Source organism: Lolium rigidum, chromosome 5 (genome assembly GCF_022539505.1).
Source record: "Lolium rigidum isolate FL_2022 chromosome 5, APGP_CSIRO_Lrig_0.1, whole genome shotgun sequence".
NCBI classification, from domain to species: domain Eukaryota; kingdom Viridiplantae; phylum Streptophyta; class Magnoliopsida; order Poales; family Poaceae; genus Lolium; species Lolium rigidum.
This window is the reverse complement of record NC_061512.1, coordinates 127,644,802-127,665,666: the sequence shown is the minus strand read 5'-3', so window position 1 is coordinate 127,665,666 and position 20,865 is coordinate 127,644,802. Positions and strand designations below refer to the sequence as shown.

Sequence of the window (20,865 nt, the reverse complement as noted above, 5' to 3'; positions counted from 1 at the left end):
CATGCAGCTTGGTCTCCGCAGCGGCTTCAGCGGCCTTCAGCGCCTTGTTATGGTCAAGACCAAGCTGGATAAGCTGATCCTTGAGCTCCTTGGAGATGGCTCTCTGGGCGCTCAGATCCTCCTGATGCTGCCGGATGAGCTGGTCCTTCTCCTCTAGAACCCGGAAAGAAGTTGTTAGCAAAAGTTGAACTGATAAAGTGAAGAGGAAACAAGCCAACCGGAAAACGGGAAGCAGTACCTTGGGCGGCGGCAAGCTGCGTCCTGAGGGCCTCAATAGAAGCTTCCGGGATAACTGTTCAAGCAGAAAATCATAAGTACTAAGAGAAAGAAAACCTTCCGGTAAGAGGATGCCGGAGGCACAAAAGTTTACCTTGGCACTTGTTGTGTGCCTCAGCGAGATCCCGGTGCTCCCAAAGAAGCTCCTCAAAGAGGATCTTCCGAGCGTCAGCCGTGCTCTGTTTAAGAAAAAGAGGTTAGCTAAGTTTCGCGCTAAGAGCAAAGTTCTTAACCCGAAACTCGGGGACTGGCTATGCCGGTTTCGCGCGTTTCTAGTTAAGTTTCGCGCTAAGAGCAAAGTTCTTAACCCGAAACTCGGGGACTGGCTATGCCGGTTTCGCGCGTTTCTAGTTAAGTTTCGCGCTAAGAGCAAAGTTCTTAACCCGAAACTCGGGGACTGGCTATGCCGGTTTCGCGCGTTTCTACCTAAGTTTCGCGCTAAGAGCTGCGCTCTCAACATGAAACTCGGGGACTGGGAAGATAGACAAGATTCAGCAAAAAAGAGAAACCGGCATAAGTTCAAAAGTTGAAGGGAAAATAGAAAAGATCCGGAAGAAAAAGAAGCCGGTGTGAATCGAAAAACGGAAAAGGTTGGTGAGACTTACCATCATATTGTTCGTGGCATCGAACCACGCGCTGTCCAGCTCCTTGACGGCCCGACGCAGCCGCATAAAATGCTCCTCTGAGCACCGGTGACCAGCAGGGTAAGGCGCCGGCAGCCGGTCCTTGCCCAGGCCAGGGGTCGCCTCGGACACGTCCGCGGCGTTCCACTTCTGGGCGTAGGGCAGCAAGTGCCCCAGCTCCCGGCCTTCGCGCTGGAACTCCGTAATCCGGCCAAGCAGGCCGGTAGCCTTCTCGCCGACAGCCATAGCAGCGCGGGCGGTATGCAGCACCAAGGGCTGCTGGCCGCCGGAAGAGGTACCGGAAGCCGTTGCCTTCCCCTTGAAGATCTTCAAGGTTTTGGGCGGCGGCGGCGTTGACGAGGCCCCGGCTGGCTCGGTGCGAGGAGCTTCCGGTGGTGGCGCTGGCGTGGTCCTGGGAGAAGGGGGAGCGTCGGGCGCATCCTGACCCAGGTCGGAGGAAGCCGGCGCGGAAGTATCCGGCGCGGCTCTGGAGGGGGAAGACTCCTTGGTCTTCTTCTTCTTTTTATTTAGGACGGGAGGAACCGAAGGTTCCGCCCGCCCGACAGCTTCTTCTCCGGCGCCGATGTTGCTGGCGCCGGTGTCTTCTTTCTCTGGAGGGGAGACAAGGTCCTCCTCCGCGCGGTGGTCTGGCGGTGTAGGGGCCGCGCGCCCCGCACTTGTAGTGCCTCCCAGAGGGGAGGCAGAGGTGTTGCCGGCACCAGATGGTGCCGGGCTTGTATGAGGAGGAGGGGTTGAGGTCCTTGCGGATCCAGCAGAGCCCTCAGGCCTAGGGCCGAGCTTGAGCGCAGGGCTGAAAGAGAGAAAAAGATAGGGTTGGAAAAAAGAAACCGGAAAAGAACTTGGTAAAAACGAAACAAGCAGAGAAACGGGGGTTTACCAGGAAGAGGTCGGCATCTGCTTGATCTTGTAGCGCCTCACACCTGCGACCTTCCCCGCAAAGGGTTCAGTCCGGAAGTGCTTAGATGCAGGGGCCTGGCTCGAACCGGCGTCAGAGGCCGGAGCCTTGTTCTTCTGGCCCTGGGCCATCAGCTTCTCCACGAACTCGTGGCCGGCCTCGGCCTGCAGGGGAGGCGCATGCTCGTGGATCTGCGGGTTGGAGCTAGCTGAGGGAACATTTACAGAGGAAAATATCAGAAGAGTATGAGAGAACAAAAGAAAAGCTACCTCAAGCAAGGTCAGGTCGTCGGCGGAACCGGATGCCTAAGGTGGAGATTTACCAAGGCGCGAGGCTGGCGTCCGGCCCATCTTCAGGTCCTGCCAATGAATGTAGGGGTCCGGATCTACCGCGTCCAGAGCACGCTTCCGGCAGGGGCCTCGCCGATCCGCGTCGATGCGGGGGAAGCGGTCCTTGGCCTGAAACAAGTAAAAAGAAGGTTAACAACAGCATAAAAGTTGTCAGTACAGCAACCCGGGTTACACAAACTCTTACTTCTTGAGTTGGAGGGTTAGTGGAACTGAGAGGCCGGAAGCCCCATTCCCAATCATCCGGCATGGCAGTCTGGCAGATCTGCCTAGCCTTGAGGACAATGTCCTTCTTGCTGAGAGGAAGGCCGGTGATCTTGGTAGGATCACCGGGACCATACATCTCGCTCATCTTGTGAGCCCGACGCTTAAGAGGAAGCACCCGGCGAGAGATGAAGGCGCGGATGATATCGTCGAAGCAGATGTTAGTCTCCTTCATCAGCTTCTCCATGAAGCGTATCACCCGGTTTGTTTCGATGTGATCTGTCTTCGGGTTGTAGCTCCAGTTGATTTTTACGGCGGCGCCGGGTTAAAAGGTGGCAGATTGATGAGATCTGCGGCGCCGTCGTTCTTCACATAGAAGAAGGTCCCTTGCCATAACCGGCATGACTCGAGACCGGAAAACTTGAAGAAAGGGCTCCATTGGCGGGAGCCGATGATGCAAGACCCGCATTGCACGGGGGGTTTGGGTTTAGGAATTTCTTTGCCCTGAACGGAATTGATCCGAAGAGCAAAGAAGCGGGCAAACGTCTCGCGAGTGGGACGAATGCCGATGTAAGCCTCCATGAAGGTGGCATAACAAGAGAGGTAGAAAACGGCGTTGCCGGGAAGATGATGAGGTTGGAGTCGGTAAAAATCAAGAAAACTCCGGAAGAAATCGGAGGCGGGGAGGCCGAAGCCGCGCTCAAAGTGAGCAAGAAAAACGACGTGTTCACCGGGCTCAAGTACCGGTTCAATCTCGTCGCCAGGAAGCCGGCAGTATACTCCCTCCGGAATCCTTCTGGACCGGTAAAGCCAGTCAATCTCGTACTGGCTAACGTTGGAGCCCATCCAGGCTCCGCGTGTGATACCGGCAGGATCTACGCCGGAAGCTTGGCTAGAGCTACCGGCCTCTTGGTCGTTACCGGCATCGACGTCCATCTGGACAAGATCGGCGGTTAAACCGTCGGAAGACTGGCTGTGTTGGCTACTGGAAGATGAAGCGGAGGAGGACTCTTCACTAGACATGAGATTAGACTCGAAAAAACACAAATCCCACGATCTAGGCTTGCGCGAAGATCTACGAGTAAGAGAAAAAACAAAAGAAAAGAGGAAGTAAATACACTACCGGCCCAAGATCTAGAAAGCAAGCAAAAGGGGGGAAAATGAGAGTTAAGCCTAACCTGAGGTGGCGGAGTAGCAGAGGAAGAGGTTCGCCGGTGGAGCGGCGAACTGGCAGTTGCTGACGAGGTCCGGCGACGGTGAGGTGGAGAGGAACTTGAGGAAGCACTAATGCCGCAGCCGCGAGAGGAGCACCGCGAGGATTCTCCGCGCAGCGAAGTTCGGCGACGTCCGGCGGAGCAGCAGCGGAGGTTCGCCGGGCGGTGGAGCTCGAGCGAAGAACGAAGAGCGACGGAGGCGCAGAGGACGAAGAACACTGTGCGCGAGGAAGTGGGGAATGCGAGAAGAGGAAGAAGAAGGGGCAGTTTCGCCTTATAAAGGAAGAAGGATAAGTGGGCCGAAAACCGCCGTGCTGCAACGGTTCGCTCCGTGGGCCGCGACGGTTCTCTCCACGGGCCGCCATGTGGCACAGCGGTACACGTGTAAAAAACGGAAAGCCACAGGGAGGCGCACACGGATCCGGAACGACGGCCAGGATCCACTGTGTAGCAGTTAATGCGGGCGCAGAAGCCGAAGGGAAGTGACCCCTGACACTGGCGCGTCAGTCATAGTGCGCATGTCACTGACAGGCGCGGGGCCCGAGAAATTCTCGACTTCGCCGAGGAGGTGTTTAATGACTAAGATGCCGGAGGATAAGATACCGGAAAATGCCTTGCAAAGAGAGAAAACGTGAGTCCGGGCAAAGATGCCGGATCCAAGCTAACCGCCGGAAAGATTAAACCGGTATCCTAAGGTATGAGAACCTGGCATGGTCTGTTGGATAGAATCCACCAGACTATACCAGCTTCGGGGACTAATGTTGGGGGGATGACCCCCGGTATGCCGAAGGCATGCCAAACCGGATGGTTTGAGCCATCAAGATACCGGTTTAATGTTTATACCGGAGCACAAAGATAAGAGTTTGGTTAAGTAAAGCCAGGCCGGTATCCCCAAGAGGGGTATACCGGAACCGGATGAAGAAGACACCGGGCTACTGGTAAGATGAGCATGTCGGCAAGACCGGTCAAAGATTCTCTTCAGAGCTAGAGGACAAGGATGAGCTAAGCAAAGTGGCTTTAATCGAAGCCCTGGCGGCAAAGAGAGGGGTGACGCAGAAAGAAGCCGGAGGACGTCAGCCTCCCTGATTAAAGAAGACCCCGGCGTCATCCATGATTAAAGTAGCTTTGTAAAGTAGTTTGTCCAGTCAAAGATGCCATTAGGGTTTCTTGCTCTGTAAGTCACCCTCTCCCCTATATAAGGAGAGGGGGCACACCCGTATATGGGATGATCAATCTCTAGATGAACCTTGTAACCAGAGAACCTGTATCATGTTGAGATAAATGAAGATCGTGATCTAGAACAGAGTTCTTCCTTGTGTGTTTCTTCTTGTATCCTTGCCTTTGGCTAAGTTCTTGAGGAAAGCATCCGGATGTTCATCCCATCTAATCAAAAACCCTCCCCCGAATCCTCTTGCGCCCATTCGGCCCCAACTCAAGCCATCCCATGGCATCTGCTCGTTCGCCACGACGACAACCACCGTCCCGAGGATACTCCGCCCAATGGCCCCTATTTCTTCTTCCCTCCATGAGGATCTCCCCTCTGGAGTACGGTCGAATAGGGAACGATACACAACTACGGTTAACCATGGGCCTTCAGGCTATGGCATCAGATGGGGGTATCCTTAGTATCGGTTTGTCCTAGTACCTACAACTAGGGGCTCTCCATCATAACCTCCAATTTCGGTTGTTAACGTTGCATGAATTTCACACCCCTAAAAATCCTAGCATATCCTAGCCACGTACCACAAGTCTCCTTCATTCTCGCTTGGCCACTCCTCCTCGCACCGACATGGTCCCCACCTTCGCTTTTCCCCTCCCACCAATCCACTGTTGATAGGAGCTACATGTATCCTTCAACCACTGCCCCAATGCCACCACATGAACTCTTTTTCCCCTTCCCGAGCTAACTGTGTCACTGCTCCTCTAGCTCACTGCCATCTCCCGACCTTTGACTCCACTGTTCCTCCACCCCCTCACAAAGTCCTTATTTGTAACTCCATCACTCCTCTAGAGCTCTGACGCCCCTCTTAAGCTCAGGGCGGAGCTAACATTATAGCAATGGTGTCAATTGACACTGCGCCAATTAGTTTGGGCAGGAGGAAGTAGTACGTGAATCAAAGGGGAGACTTCAAAGATAATTAATTAATACTCTCCTTAATCCGCCTGATTTGGCTGTCCAGCCTAACAATCCTGTAGGGAGGGAGCATAATTGAGTATACAAATGAAAATTGGGGCTAGTGTTGGAGTTGGAGTTGATTTTGGAGATGAGCAAATAAAGGCTAACTCCAAATGAGATTTATGTGCTCGAAAATATGTGTCATTTTTTGCTCTAACATATGACAACTTAAATATCGATATCATATTGTTGTACTGTACTAATAGCTAGTTGCAACTTCGGAAATACCTCGCATACGACAAAACTGCTACAATTTATGTACGATTAGACTCACATAGAGACTCCCATGATTTGGCCCACTTGCTGACTCAGGCCCATATGAGTCTGGTCATACCGAAATATCGGACAAAATTTATCGTATGTATAGCATTGCTCTTGCAACTTTATTGATCATACTGCTTATAAACGAACTATTTATAGCAACTTTGAAGTACATGCAATACTAATGCATGTACTGCAAAACAAAATTGAACTGAATGCATGTACTGCAATTAGTTATCTAGTTATTATTGAATAAAAGTAGCAAAAGGTCGCTGTCATGGAGCCCTTTCAATACGCAGATGCGCCTGCAACCAACTATATAAGGACCTTAAACATGCCAACTACTAGTACATGGCCCATCTCATCCCGACATTAATTTTTTTTGGACCAACCTTTCTTCACATCACAAGCGAGCTGTCTATCATTTCAGAAAAGATGATAGAAAGATCACAAGTCATCCCAATCAAATGAAACTACACGCTGAAGCAATTTAGATCCCGTACGTCCATACTATATGCATCGGGGAGAGAGATCAGATGTAGGCCTCGTGATTTCGTGAATATGACTACATGAATCCTCGAAGCATGCATTCAACCCGCTATATTAATATAGCAAATATACGATAGAACCACGAGTTTCGAACTGAAAGAAAATGTTGGAGCATCTGCAAACACATGCCTAAAAGAAGAAAAAAATTGAGACAGAAGCGGACCAACTAAATGAAGGTGATCCAGAATCGCTATGCCCTCCGGATAAGTTCCACCATGCTTCGAGCACCAGATCATAACGTACCAGGCAGCACCTTCAAGAAGGAAAGTAACTGTTGCTGCCCAGACCAGATGGTCCTAGGGTTTCCCCCGGCACACAGAGGGTGGTGGGCAGAGGTTAGCCACAACGCCCTCCAGGAAGGAATGGGGTGGGCTGCACCGCGCCAGTGTCGAGCGAGCCGACAAGGATTTCTCCCAAAAAAAAAACCCTATCCACGACCCCCCGAGCGGTCCTTTGCACTTGAGCCCTACAAGGACTCGGTCTCAATACCACCAAACTCGCCATTCACGAACATGTTCCACTGCATTCATGAAGCCTCCATCATCATCTCACAACGAATAGCGTCATGAGGCCTGCAAGGTAGAAGCGAAAAGTAGCTTCAATTGGGGTAACAGTACAACGACATGACCTAGCATGCTCGTAAAGCCCCCGCGGGGCAAACCAGTCCCAATAGAGTCTGGCCAGGTGCAGAATATGGGTCCGTAAAGACTGCCGCCGCACTGCAACTGGCTGACCGCCATCACCGTGAACCCTAGCCCAACCAACCGCACCACCACCTACAAATCACACGGTACAAAGGGCAGACCTGCCTGACCCCGACCTAGATGGGCCCCACATATGGCCCAGATCTGGGCCAGTGCTGACCCGCAACCGCCTGCCGATCCGCGCCGCCCCGCAGGACCCTGGCCACGCCGACATCGCCCGATCGAAGCCGATCCTCCGCCGCCCAGGGTGCATCACCGCCAGCCGAGAGACCCCGCGCCTCGCTGTCACGCGCGCGGGTAGAAGCAGGTCGACTGTCGCCGAAACCGCGCGGGCTTTTCCCGGCTGCCCACTCCAGGCTCCAGCGGCAGTGGTGGTGATGGGGAGGAGGAAAGGCTCTCGGGTTAGGGTTGGCGGAGTTGCTACACGGGGGACGAAGGACCGAAGCGTCACATGCAAAGAATACTTCTTGACCAGTACACGAATCCTGGCACGTTGGCACCTCCTACACCTTGGCAAGGTCTGTAACCTCCCTCTGCCGCAATGTAGGCTAAAGTTAACAAGAACCTCAACAAAGTGGCGCATGGACCGGCGAAGAACTCCATGAAGCAAAAACATATCTTATTCCAATTGTCTTTATACTAACACTACACTCCAAATTGTAGACCCATTTGCGCCCAAAAATCAACATGTTCTTATTTCGTCAGTTAGTATCTGGTTGTTGCAACCGTGAGGCTCTCCTATGCGCGTAGTCTTTCCAATTGCAAAACAACACGCACGCGAAAATTTATGTTCATCGATACTGACGGCCGGGAGATTAGAAAAAAATCAAGTCAATCGGATCGCTTCCGATGCAGGCTCAGATGCTGCAACTTGCATCGCATGCGTCAATAACCTTTCGCGTGCACGCACGTGTTCAGGCTTGGCTGTAAGATCGCAAGGAATCGGACGGCTCGATTGCATAGACGGATCCTCTTAATTAATCCACTAGTATGAAGCAGTTGCTTAGGCTCTAGATCGATTGTTGGTGACTCTAGCCAGTGTACTTTTGACTTGTCGGTGCAGATACCTTATTTACCTTTTAGTTCCATGGAAGGAACCGAAAACATATGGCACAGGGACAGTAGCTGATAATACAATTAGGTTTAGTTTGCCATCGCGTACAAGATGTCTGGTTGGTGTAGTTGGTTATCACGTTAGTCTCACACACTAAAGGTCCCCAGTTCGAACCTGGGATCAGACAAACCTTTTTGTTTTTTTACCTAAGGCAAATTTGTACTTGTTTTGAAAATTCAAGTATAAATTTTGTCCGTAAAAATCCGTTGAAAAATCTGTAGAAGCCAACGGTAGTGCTTCGTCTGTTTTGATTGTGGTTTCAGAAGGCTATAAGAAAAAGAACACATTGTAAAACCAACACAAAATTGTAGTAAACACCGGGTCCTTTTACTTTTGTTCAGTTACTCCAGGAAATATTTAAAAGGTAAACTTCACCTTCTAGTAAAGAACATCATAACAGAGTCCGCAACAGGAAAAAAAAATAAACAGCAACAGTCCGCCATTGCTCTCCTTCATTCATCACAAAAGATGGCAGGCTTCCACCGTATCAAGCAGCAAAGTTGCATTTATACAAGAGTACTAGTGACTAAGAATGCATGATACTAGATGGTTGATGTCTTGTAGGAGATCACTGCTACCACATGATTTATTATACATGACATGCTTGCATATGCAAGATTTACTGCACATGACTTACATGACAAGACACGCAACGTTTGCGACCACCAGCATCAAAAATACGGAGACGGTTTACTCTACTCCCTTGCAAAACACTTGGCTAGACCACCACGATATACGATACCAGCGTAATAACATGAAATACAGAACAATATCGGTAAAAATTCGGCGGCCAAAGGACAGACTGAGTCACGACATTCTTGAAGCCATTTTGATCTAAAAAGATCTTGAAGTGATTGTTCAGTTTGTCAGCATTGGATTTGTTCTAGTGCAGATATACCATGTATTCAGTTTTTTTTTGTCGTAATAAAGCGCCCATTATCTAAAAAAAATGTATTCAGTTTTGTCAGAATGACACCTCACAAAATCATACATTGTGTCGTACGAGATGGTCCCTAGATCTTTCAGTAAGACAAATAGCTAACTTTTTCTGCGTGAACGACGAAAGGTAATATTGTCTGTAGTATCTTGGATACATTCTTCTCTAGAGCTGACATGCCTGATAAATTAATCCACTATTATGGAGCGGTTGCTTTGGCTCTAGTAGATTAACTGTTGGTGACACTTTTTGATTTGTCCTTGGATACATTCTTCTCTAGAGCTGACATGCCTGATAAATTAATCCACTATTATGGAGCGGTTGCTTTGGCTCTAGTAGATTAACTGTTGGTGACACTTTTTGATTTGTCGGTGCAGATATACCTTTTAGTTCCATCGAAGGGACGCAAACATATCGCGCAGAGACCATACCCCGTTCTGCTGTTTTTTCCTGATGCATCCCGGCTTGTTAGAGCTGAAGCGAATTTCGGTCGCTCTTTTTTGGTCATTATGTTTTTGGTCAATACGTTCCCTAGTTTATCAATGTTATCCAATATGTCTGGTTGGTGTAGTTGGTTATCACGTTAGTCTCACACACTAAAGGTCCCCAGTTCGAACCTGGGATCAGACAAACTTTTTTTTTTGTTTTTTACGGAAAACAAATTTGTACTTATTTTTGATAATCGATCAATTGCAATCCTTTTGTCATTTTTCCCGATCAATTGCTATCATTTTAGTGCCCAGGAGCATGGATTCTGCAAAAAATTGTTCGAATATCTGCAACAGCCAACGGCTAGTGCTTCCTCCGTTTTGATTATGGTTTCAAAATGCTGGGAGAGAAGAACACGCTGTAAAACCAACTGAAATTTGTTTTAAGCTGAAGATGCACCGGGTATTTTTTTCCTTTGGTTCAGTTATATTTCATGAAACCTCTAAAGTGTAAGCTTCATCTTCTAGTAAGAACACCATAATAGAATCAACAACAGTCTGCCATGCTCTTCTTTTTCACCACAAAAGATGGCAGGCTTCCACTGTACCAAGCAGCAAAGTTGCATTAACAGAAGAGTACTAGTGAACAGAAGAGTACCAGTGACTAAGAACACATGATACTAGATGGTTAGTTTCTTATAGGAGATTACTTGCGCATGATTTATACATGACATGCTTGCGTATGCAAGATTTACTATACATGACTTGCATGCCAAAAGACACAATGTCAACGTTTGCCACAACCAGCATCCAAAATACAGAGACCGTTTACTCCGCTCCCTTCCAAAACACTCCGCTAGGCGCTAGACCAACACGATATACCATAGAGCAGCGTAATAACCTGAAATAAAGAACAATATCAGTAATATTAGGTGGGCAAAGGACCGACTGAGTTGCCACATTCTTGAAGCCTTTTTTTGATTTAAACAAGTCTTCAAGTGATTGTTCAGTTTGTCAACATTGGATTTATTCAAGTGCAGATACACCGTGTTCAGTTTTGTCAGAATGACACCTCACATCATCATACATTCCGTCGTACTAAATGATCCCTAGATCTTTCAGCAAGATAAACAGTTTAACTTCTTTTTGTGGGAAAGAAAAATGGTTATGCTGTCTGTAGTATGCAAGATACATTCTTCTCTAGAGACATGCCTTTTAAATTAGTTATGTTATTAATTTATTATGTGATAGCCATATAATTACACTTGGTGACTAGAGTCAGAGAAGACACATACTTGTTAAACATGACCACAAAACCTAGAAGATACAAAGGACAGGTGTGCAGTACAGAGATAATGACAACTTTTACCTTGTTTACAACATCAGTTCATAAGTGTCATACCAGCATATTTTCTGTCAGAAAGAACCTCGGCACTTTGTAGATCCGCAGAGGCATGCCCTGAGCTTGCAAGCTTGGGGAAATTTGCCCTTAAAGCCAGGAGGAGCCCCTCTTACACCATAATCATAGGTTAGTTCAGTCATGGGAGGAATATGTTTCATCGCGAAGAACATGATATGTGGATAATTATCATCCCCATGGTCATACTGCACAGCCTGCCAAAGGAGATTCGGGGAGCAGCTATGGTTGATAAAACGAGCTACGTTCCCTGCCTCTTTTGCATTTATCACGATAGGGAATTGCTTGAAGTTCTCGGCTGTGGCATCAGTACTCGCTTCTTCAAATAATTCTGCACCTAGATTATATCTTAAAACCTTATCGTTGGGAAATGACGGGCGAAAGATGTAGTCATCTTCCTCAATATTCGTGTTCATGTTGGTTTCATCAATCACTTCACCAGCATACTCGCAAATGAACGTACCAGCACGGATTGGGTCCCATGATCGGAGACCCCATCCACGGTCTCCAGTCGAGAAAACCTCCAAGTTTAGTTTAACCCCTTTCTGCGCGACCCTGTTTCGACATTCTTGAGAACAATGACAATCAGAAGAGCACTCATAAAGCATCGGAACATGCTTCGCAAGCACCCCGGATGAGCTGTAAGGAAGATCACCACCATTCTGTTGCACACATGAACAGTTAGTGTCACCTGGCAAGCACATGCTAGGGCATTTGCAGCTCTGCACTGGCTTGTTCCTACTAAGAGATCTCAAATACTTCACTCCAGTGACATATTCAAAGTGGCTCGGTCTCTTTTCGTCACCGACGTCATTGACAAGGCAGACAGGTAGGTTCTCAACCTCCGATGATAAATCCAACGTTATGGCTTTTTCTCTTGTGGCAGGATTTGCTTTCCACTTCTCTGTCATCTTCCAAACTGAAATTCCATCAGGTTGGCCTGGCTCCCTCCTAAGCTTGTACTTGAAAACACTGAAACCATTCGCCGCGGTGTCCATCCAAGAATCTTCGATGCGGTAAATCCCATCATATATATAAACCTTGCCCGAGTTAATGAATGGATCATCCACACCGCGCACAACCCTGATTTGATTCTTCTTCTTGGCACTGTTCTTGAGAGCAAGGTTTCCTCTCACAAGCTTCTGGTCATGCTTCTTGTACCGGCTATTGCCGCCGTGGCCTGTGTACACCAGAATATCCGTGTCATTTTCATCATTCTCGTATCCACCAGATGAGATAATGTTCACGGCAAGACTCCCATCTTTCCCAACTTGTGTAGCTGGCAGGTAATCGACGCCACCCATTATTGGCACATGCAAACCCAAAATGTTCATTTCCATCCTGTAGAAGAAAATATCTCCAATTTCAACACCCGGGACAGGCCCTATTATCTTCATGTCATTGATCCTCAGGTTGTTTTGATTCATGAGAACACTAGCCTTCAAGTCGGCACGCTTGCTACTATCCTCATTGTCAGCTAACTGCAGCGTACAGCGCCGGAGCGAATCAAACATGTTCATTGTCGCTTCAACTAACTCCCTTGGGCTTTTTGACGAGGAGCGCCAGCAGACAAGCTCCTTGCTGAGGCTCCTCCTTACTGGTCTCTGCTTGATGTCAGTTGCATTGGAGTCTGCAGCTCGCCGAGCCTTCTTGGTTGCCCTCTTCAGTGAAGGTGGTTTTCTCTTGTTGTAACAGGGATTGTAATCTTCATCCGATCCTTCATCTGATGATTCGTCTTCATGTCGCTGCGTGGGGAATTTCACCGAGATTGGTGTGACCTTCAGAGGAATTGTGGATGCCGGTTTATGTCGCGGCGTGGGGAATTTCGCTGAGATTGGTGTGACATTCAGAGGATTTGTGGATACCGGTGATTCCTGAGCAGATGATGCAGGATCTGGCCTAGGATGTTCTGATGAGGAGCAGGACCTGAATATAGGTGTGATGTAGACTACTGGTGGATCGGCTGATACACTTGATACATCATACCCTGGAGGTGTAGGGAACATCGGCGACAGTGATTTCAATGGCTTCAGGTCCAGAGGTTGCTCGTCAGCTTCTGCATCATCTTTCGAGCTCCCCACAATGAACTCCTGGTAGTAGCAAAAAACAGATGTTACTTAGCTGCATGGACTTCACAGATGCTGATTTATATATTGAAGAGCAAATATAACGAACAAAGAATAACATATAAGTCTGCAGATTCAGAAAAATGGTATCAACTCCTGAACTGAAAAAAACAGGACAATTATATTATTTCTTATATTTCGCAAAGAAAAACAATATTATTTCTTATGAAATGAAGCAATCAGAAAAACAAAAGCTGCATATTTTGATCACCAGTTTGTTCGCTGGGTGAAATTAGTATTTATGAGATGGTTGCAGTACGAAAATGTCCTGCTGATGAACGAGTAGGGTTTGTTTGATACTTACACACTTCAAACAAATGTGCTAGTAGTGATATCTACTAATTGTTCACTCCGAGTTAAGAAAATACTAATTGCTCACTGTAATGTTGTGAAGAAAAGAGAGGTTCATAAACAAAAACAGTAAATACATCTGCAAATTCAGGTGGAGGTATCGTATTTTGAACTGAAATAACAAAACCACCATATATACTATCTTGTGAAATGCCGCAACTGGAAACAGAGAAAAATTGTACATTTAAAAGTAAGAAGCAGAGCAAGATACATTCTTGCTCACTGTTGCGTTGGCCGGGTAACCCACACTATTTTATTTTTTTGCAAGAAAAGAGATATATTTATGAACTAGCCTGAACAGATTGGAGTGGGTATATCATATAATCCCACAGAAAACATCTATACTTCAGCATGCTACAATCTACATTCCATCGTCCTCTCCTCCTCACACAATCACACATCAACAAAAAATGCAGGCATCGAAATAAAGAGAGTTATTTTTCAAGAACAGAACCGTTGAGGAACTCATCCAGGTCCAGGCCCCCAGGAATCCAGATGAGAATGGCCATTCCTCCACGGAGAAGATCCAAATCCAAAGATAGTACTCAAGAACACCAACCAGAAAAGAAAACCACAAGAACTTTCCGAAAAGATTAGCAGGAACTGACCATGAGAACGTCGTCGAAGCGAAGCTCTTTCTCTGTCCAGTGAAGAGCTCGGTGGTGTGCCTTGAAGGTCACAACTCACAAGTGGGGGCAAAAAAGGCACTCGCTTGTACTGTTGGAGGCTCCCCTCGGTGAAGTCGTCTGAGCTGAGTTCTGAAGGCTACACGTATACTGCCAGGCGGTCATGTCACAATTAAGCTCCGGCAGGCTCACCTCACAGACTGTGCTTTGACTTACACTGCCCACCGTTGGATCAGCCTGGAGATTCGTGCCACTGGATCAACTGGAAAAAGACTTGGCGCGACTATGCCACTGGAATCAACTGGAAAAGACTTGATGCAACTACATGTCGCATGGCAGCTGTACTACTCTAGTCGGTGGCAAGTTATTACTCTTCGATTCCCAAGGCATCATTACCACAGCAGGTGAAAGTCATTTCGCTCCACCAAAAGCTTGTTTTGCCTTCTTCCGAGGGTAAACAACTTAAACCACGGTACCATTTTAATCATCCTCTGCCATTATCTAGTCAGACCATTTCAGCAAACAAAATGACAAAATCAACGAGTGTTGTAGTAATATACAGGTTCGCCTCTTGGGTTGCATCATCAACTCATGTAGCAACAGACTGATGTTGGAAGGAGACAGGTAACCCTCACACCTTGGTTTTGGTTTGCATCATCAACTCAAGTAGTCAAGTAGATGCTACATTTGGAACCAGAGGACCAAACATGGCAAGCTAACTACTGGTACTGCTAAAGTGCTAATGAACCAATGGACGGTGAACATCTACATCGCCCTGAAGCGTTTCACACAGTTGGACATGCAAGAGGCTTTGCTGTGGCTGAAGCTGCTCCCGGTGCTCCTGGTGTCGCTTTGTCCCTGGAAACATCCGCCAAGATCTCGTTTTCCATGGCCTTTCTCTTCTACTCCTACATCGGTAAATTATGGTGAAAATATTTCTGCAGGAGTCATAATCACAGTGACAGTTTCAGAAACTTTGAAAAAAGAATGAGATAGAACAAAAGGTATGAATCTTAGTGGTAAATACTACAAAAGTTTTGCTGGAGTTACTTCAAGAGGCATTGCTTGTGCATTCAATCACCAGAAAGGGTAAAACTGGGCTATAAATCAATGTATTGAACATATGAGCTAACCAATTTTGAGCTATTATTACGATGTAAAAACCACGACGAAGGTCCCTGCGTCAGCCTTGCTAAGCAGTTGTTTCTTCAAATTTGACCATGGCACCAGCTATAGTTTTCTCTCATCTAGGATTGCATAAGTGTATGAAATGCAGACTTTGATGCTATTAACTTAATCACTTTCTTGCACATAATTTACAACTAGCAAGGGAGAAAATCTTGCCAAATAGCACATCATATGGCCTTTATTATTTTTTCATAATGCCACTTGCGTTTACCAAAATAGAGGTTTATCTCCTTCAGGTTTCACCATGCTATACCACCAAAAGATTCTTATGTTGGATCATGTCTCGAAAGTATGATGCTATTTCAGACTAGTCCACATATTTCACCGAGGGGAATGCATGAAAAACAAAATTAAATCTGCTCCTACCATACACCATCAAGAATGTTCAATATAAATGAATTATAAATCAAGAATATTGAGTGTCCAGTCTCTCACTAAATATCACGGGTGTCTACGGGTGTCTACGGCACATAACAGGAAAGATGATTTCTTTGCCGAGCTCTTGGGGCAAAAGCCGGCCCAGGGGTGCCGATGGTTAGTTCTTGGCGATTTCAATCAGATTCGGAGGGCGAGAGACAAGAACAAGCGTAATGTTAACCGGGGTCGCATCATTCGCTTTCGGGCCGCACTTCACGCTTGTGAGCTCAAGGAAATACACTTGCAAAATAGAAAATTCACTTGGTCCAACGAGCGGGCAAACCCAACTCTTTGCAAGCTAGACGCCTTCTACTCCAATTACGAGTGGGATCTTCGCTTCGACACGCATATTCTCCATGCCCTCTCTTCCTCTTTGTCGGACCATTGCCTGCTCCTCCTTGCCGATGATAGCGGGCCCCGGAGGCCGCGTTCGTTCAAGTTTGAGAACTTTTGGGTGAGGTTACCCGGGTTCGGTGAATTGGTGCAACACGCTTGGAACGAGCCAACCCCTCACACCGAACCGTGCCATGTTCTCTTCCACAAATTGAGGCATACCGGTTGCGTGCTTGCCAAATGGGGTCGGAGTCGCTTCTCTAACACAAAGGTTTTGATTCATGCGGCCCTTCTTATTATCCTTCATCTTGACTTGGCCCAAGAGAACCGTCTCCTTTCCTCCGATGAGATCGACCTTCGCAAACGGTTGAAAAGAAAGGTCCTCGCCCTCTCGGTGGTAGAAAGGTCGAGGAAAAGACAATGTGCCCGCGTTTCCAACATCAAGGAAGGTGATGCTAACACTAAGTATTTTCATATGCGGGTCAATGCGAGGCGGAGAAAGAACCACATTTTTAGGCTCCATCACAACAACGGTTGGGTTACGGAGCATGAGGCCAAGGAGCAAATCATCCACAACCATCTCCTTGAGACTATGGGTCCGGTGCAACCCCGCTCCCTTGATTTCAATTGGGAGGGCTTGCACTTCACCACACCGGATTTGGATTGCCTTGGGGAACCTTTTTCCGAGGAGGAGGTCAAGGAGGCTATTAACCAAATGCCTAGCGACAAGGCCCCGGGCCCGGATGGATTCACCGGCGCTTTCTTCAAGATATGTTGGGATACTATCAAGGTTGATGTTATGAACGTCATCCAACTCTTTGGGAGCCTACACTCGGAAAATTTCCATTGGCTAAATTCCGCGAACATCGCCCTTTTGCCCAAGAAAGATGGGGCCGAGGCTATCTCCGATTTCCGCCCCATTAGCTTGATCCATGCTATTGCCAAGATTATTGCCAAGATGCTTGCTTTGCGCCTTGGACCCCTCATGGATGACCTTGTCTCCAATGCCCAAAGTGCCTTCATAAAGAGAAGAAGCATTCACGACAACTTCTTATATGTCAAAAACCTTGCTACTAGGCTTCACAAGAATAAAACCGCGGCGCTCCTTTTCAAACTTGATATCCGCAAGGCTTTTGACTCTATCCGTTGGGACTACATTATCGACCTTCTCCAACGCCGGGGCTTCCCTCACCGCTTCCGAGAATGGGTTCTCGCGCTTTTCATCACCTCCACCTCACGGGTTCTCCTCAATGGGGTGGCCGGCCCCCCTATTCTTCATGGCCGTGGGCTGAGACAAGGGGACCCCCTTTCCCCGCTACTTTTCGTTCTTGGCATTGACCCCTTCTCGTAAATCTTGGAGCATGCGACGACATTGGGGCTCCTTCACAAGCTCCGGGGTAGAGGGTCCATTCTTAGGACTTCGCTTTATGCGGACGACGCGGCAGTGTTCATCGCCCCCTTCAAGGAGGATATCAAAAACTTCGCGGACATCCTTGGCCACTTTGGGTTGGTCACCGGGCTTCATACTAACTTTGAGAAGAGCTCCGTGGTTCCCATTCGTTGCGGGGGCATCGACCTTGATGTTATCCTTGAAGGGGTGCCGGCGGCAAGAACTTCCTTTCCTATGCGGTATCTTGGGTTGCCTCTTTCGGTTCGCTCCTTGAGGAGGGTCGACTTCCAATTTCTTGAGGACAAGTGCGCCGGCAAGCTACCAACTTGGAATGGCAAATTTATTACCACGGCCGGCCGTACCGCCTTGATCAAATCCGTCATCGCCTCTCAAGCCATCTATCACCTTACGCCGCTTATGGTTCCGCCCGAGACTATCAAATTCATCAACAAACTCCAAAGGGCCTTCCTTTGGTCCGCCAAAGATGCTACTACCGGTGCCAAGTGCAAGGTAAATTGGGAGCTAGTGTGCCGCCCGAAAAGGTTAGGTGGGCTTGGAATCCTTCATACGGACAAATTTGCTACGGCTCTCCGCCTTTGATGGCCTTGGTTTGAGTGGAAAGACCCCAACAAGATTTGGGTCAAATACGGGAACCCTTGCAACAAGGATGATATGGATATGTTCTACGCCGCCACTTCGATCTCTGTTGGGAATGGGAAGAAAACGCCATTTTGGCATGCCCCTTGGCTTGGCGGGAGAAAGCCAATAGATATCGCTCCGCTCATCTTCAACTCCTCCAAAAGGAAAAATTGGAAGGTTGGGCAAGCCCTCCATGACCGTGCGTGGATCGCCAAGATTGACTTGGGAAGACCTTTTACCGCCGATCACCTTCGCCAATTCATTGAGCTTTGGACGCTTCTCAACACCGTCACTCTTAGGCACGACATTGACGACGGCATCATTTGGAGGCTCACCCCGCATGGCGGCTACACAACCAAGTCGGCTTACGAGCTGCAATTCTTCGGGTCCACCGCCTCGGCCATGGATAAGTACATTTGGAAAGCTTGGGCCCTGCCAAAGGTGAAATTTTTCGCTTGGCTTGCGAATAAAAACGCATTTGGACGGCGGATAGGCTTGCCAAGCGAGGGTGGCCAAACTGCGGCCTTTGCCCACTGTGCAAACAGGTCACGGAATCAGTGGATCACCTCTTCGTTCATTGCCGCTTTACCGTTCGTCTTTGGACTCGGGTTAAAGATTGGTTGGGCATTCTGGAGTTGACCCCCTCAAATTGGGAGGGGCTTTCGATCGAGGATTGGTGGAGAAGAATGTTGTATGATGCTAGGATCAACCGCAAAGCTATGGCTTCCCTCACTATGTTAGTGTCCTGGGAAGTGTGGTGCGAGCGTAATGCTAGAGTTTTTCGTAACAAGCTTGCGCCTTCGTTTGTTGTGTTTGATAGGATCAAATCCGAGTCGAGGTTGTGGGTCTTAGTGGGGGCTAAGTGCTTGGGTGATTTCATGCCGGGAGAGTAATACCTTTTGTATATGTCGGGGATTCTAGCCTCTGTAAACTTTAAACTCTTTGCTACTCCTTAATCAATGGAAAGGGGCAAAATCTATTTGCCCCCCGTTTCAAAAAAAAAAAAGTCTCTCTCAGAAACGTGTATAGGTCAAGGTCACCAGAAAGGTAAAACTAAGTTATAAATCAATTTATTGAGCATGAGCTAACCAACTTTGACCCACTATGATGTAATAACAATGATGGAGATCCCTGCGTCACAAAAATCAGCCTTGCTAATGCAATTGTTCCTTCTAATTTGACCATTACACCAACTATTATTTTTCTCTAATTCGCAAGCGTATGCAATGCAAACTTTGACGCTATTAACTTCATAAATTTCTTGCACATAATTTAACACTAACAAGTGAAAATATCTTGCAAAATAGCACAACATATGGCATTTTTTCATAATGTCCCGTGCATTTATAAAAATAGAGGATTATCTCCTTCAGATTTCATCAGGCTATCCAACCAAAAGATTCTTGGGTTGGATTGTGTCATCCAAAGTATGTTCATACTAGTCCACATATTTCACCAAGGGGAGGACATATGGCAAAATACTATGTAAATCAGATCATGTTCTAAACCATAAGGAATGTTTTATGCAAATCAGTTTAAAAGCAAGGATATTAAGTGCCATGTCTCTTGCAATAATGGGCGTCGACACCATTTAGTACCGGGAGATAACTGCTTAATAAGTTGCAGAAAGTAACAACTTAGCAATATTATATTGACTAAGGAATCACTTGGAGTGCAGAGCTGTTCTAATTTCATAGGCTACCTTACGGACTAAATCGTTCTTCTGATACCATGACGCAGTCCGAACGACCACCACCACCAACTAACTAGTACTGTACCATGTTACCGCACAACCGGTAAGAAATAGGATATCTTCCGTTAAAGTTCCTCAGACAGAACGAGCTCTCAGAACTTCTTGTGACAACAAGAACCAAGAGGCATCAGTCATGCCGTGCAATGTCAGCGTACATGGTAGTATGGTTCTACCTCCTAAATAGAGTCAACCCCGTGTGGCGTCAGGTCTCTAAACCTCGGAACAAACCGTGGGCGTCCTTGCTCTGAGCTACAGAGGTCTCCCTTGTATTGGTGAAAAATGCCGCTGAATTTCCCTTCCACGTAGACGAGAATGGTTTGGTAAAGAGAAACACCGCCGCCGCTCCCCCTACGATTCGGCTAGGGTTTACCGGGCCATGGCTATTACCTGCCAGCAGACTGCGGCCGCTGTTGATCGCTGAGAGGCGCAGAATCCGCAGCTCCGCCCCTGGTCTCCCATTCCCCTCGCCCTCTCGCTAGAAAGTGGAAGCTTCTTCGCCCACTTCTCCCATTCCATGTTCGGGAGGGAAGGGAAGGGGATTTGCGTGCAGTGATTCAGTGAAGAGGAAGGGGGAGGACCAGAAGCTCCTCTCTTCGGGCCAATGGTTATTTGCATAGGCCCAATGTTGCCCGCAATGAGCCTCAGCGGGCCTAGTACTGTATCTGGGCCTCGACTCTGTCTGCACGTGGAGCGACGGCCTCCAGGCTCCGGGTGAGCCTAGTAATGGAAACATGTTTTTTTCTTTCTCAGATTGCACTTTGTAGCACGGCCATCACGACGCAAACGGACGCTGAGCGATTATTTGCGTCCGCCGTGACCGAAAATGCGTCTGGGCCCTGCTCCAGTGGGGCGACGCAAAGTGACCGGGCCGTCCGC

General features: G+C 47.8%; 1 protein-coding gene and 2 non-coding genes across 3 annotated transcripts; 2 read left to right on the top strand and 1 right to left on the bottom strand.

Annotated features, from left to right (window-relative positions):
• The first annotated feature begins 8,437 nt into the window (after nt 1-8,437).
• Nucleotides 8,438-8,511, top strand: TRNAV-CAC. The gene has a single exon. It is a non-coding gene; the product is annotated as a tRNA-Val (tRNA).
• A 1,366-nt stretch (nt 8,512-9,877) lies between these two features.
• TRNAV-CAC lies at nt 9,878-9,951 on the top strand. Its single transcript has one exon. It is a non-coding gene; the product is annotated as a tRNA-Val (tRNA).
• Nucleotides 9,952-10,612: 661 nt separating this feature from the next.
• On the bottom strand, nt 10,613-14,603 carry LOC124656390 (histone-lysine N-methyltransferase, H3 lysine-9 specific SUVH3-like). Its single transcript, XM_047195143.1, has 7 exons — nt 14,595-14,603; nt 14,421-14,506; nt 14,252-14,311; nt 13,721-13,802; nt 11,177-13,256; nt 11,013-11,066; nt 10,613-10,650 (listed from the first exon to the last, which is right to left on the bottom strand). The coding sequence occupies exons 1-7, from the start codon at nt 14,601-14,603 to the stop codon at nt 10,613-10,615; spliced, it is 2,409 nt and encodes an 802-aa protein (XP_047051099.1).
• Between the last annotated feature and the right edge of the window lie 6,262 nt (nt 14,604-20,865).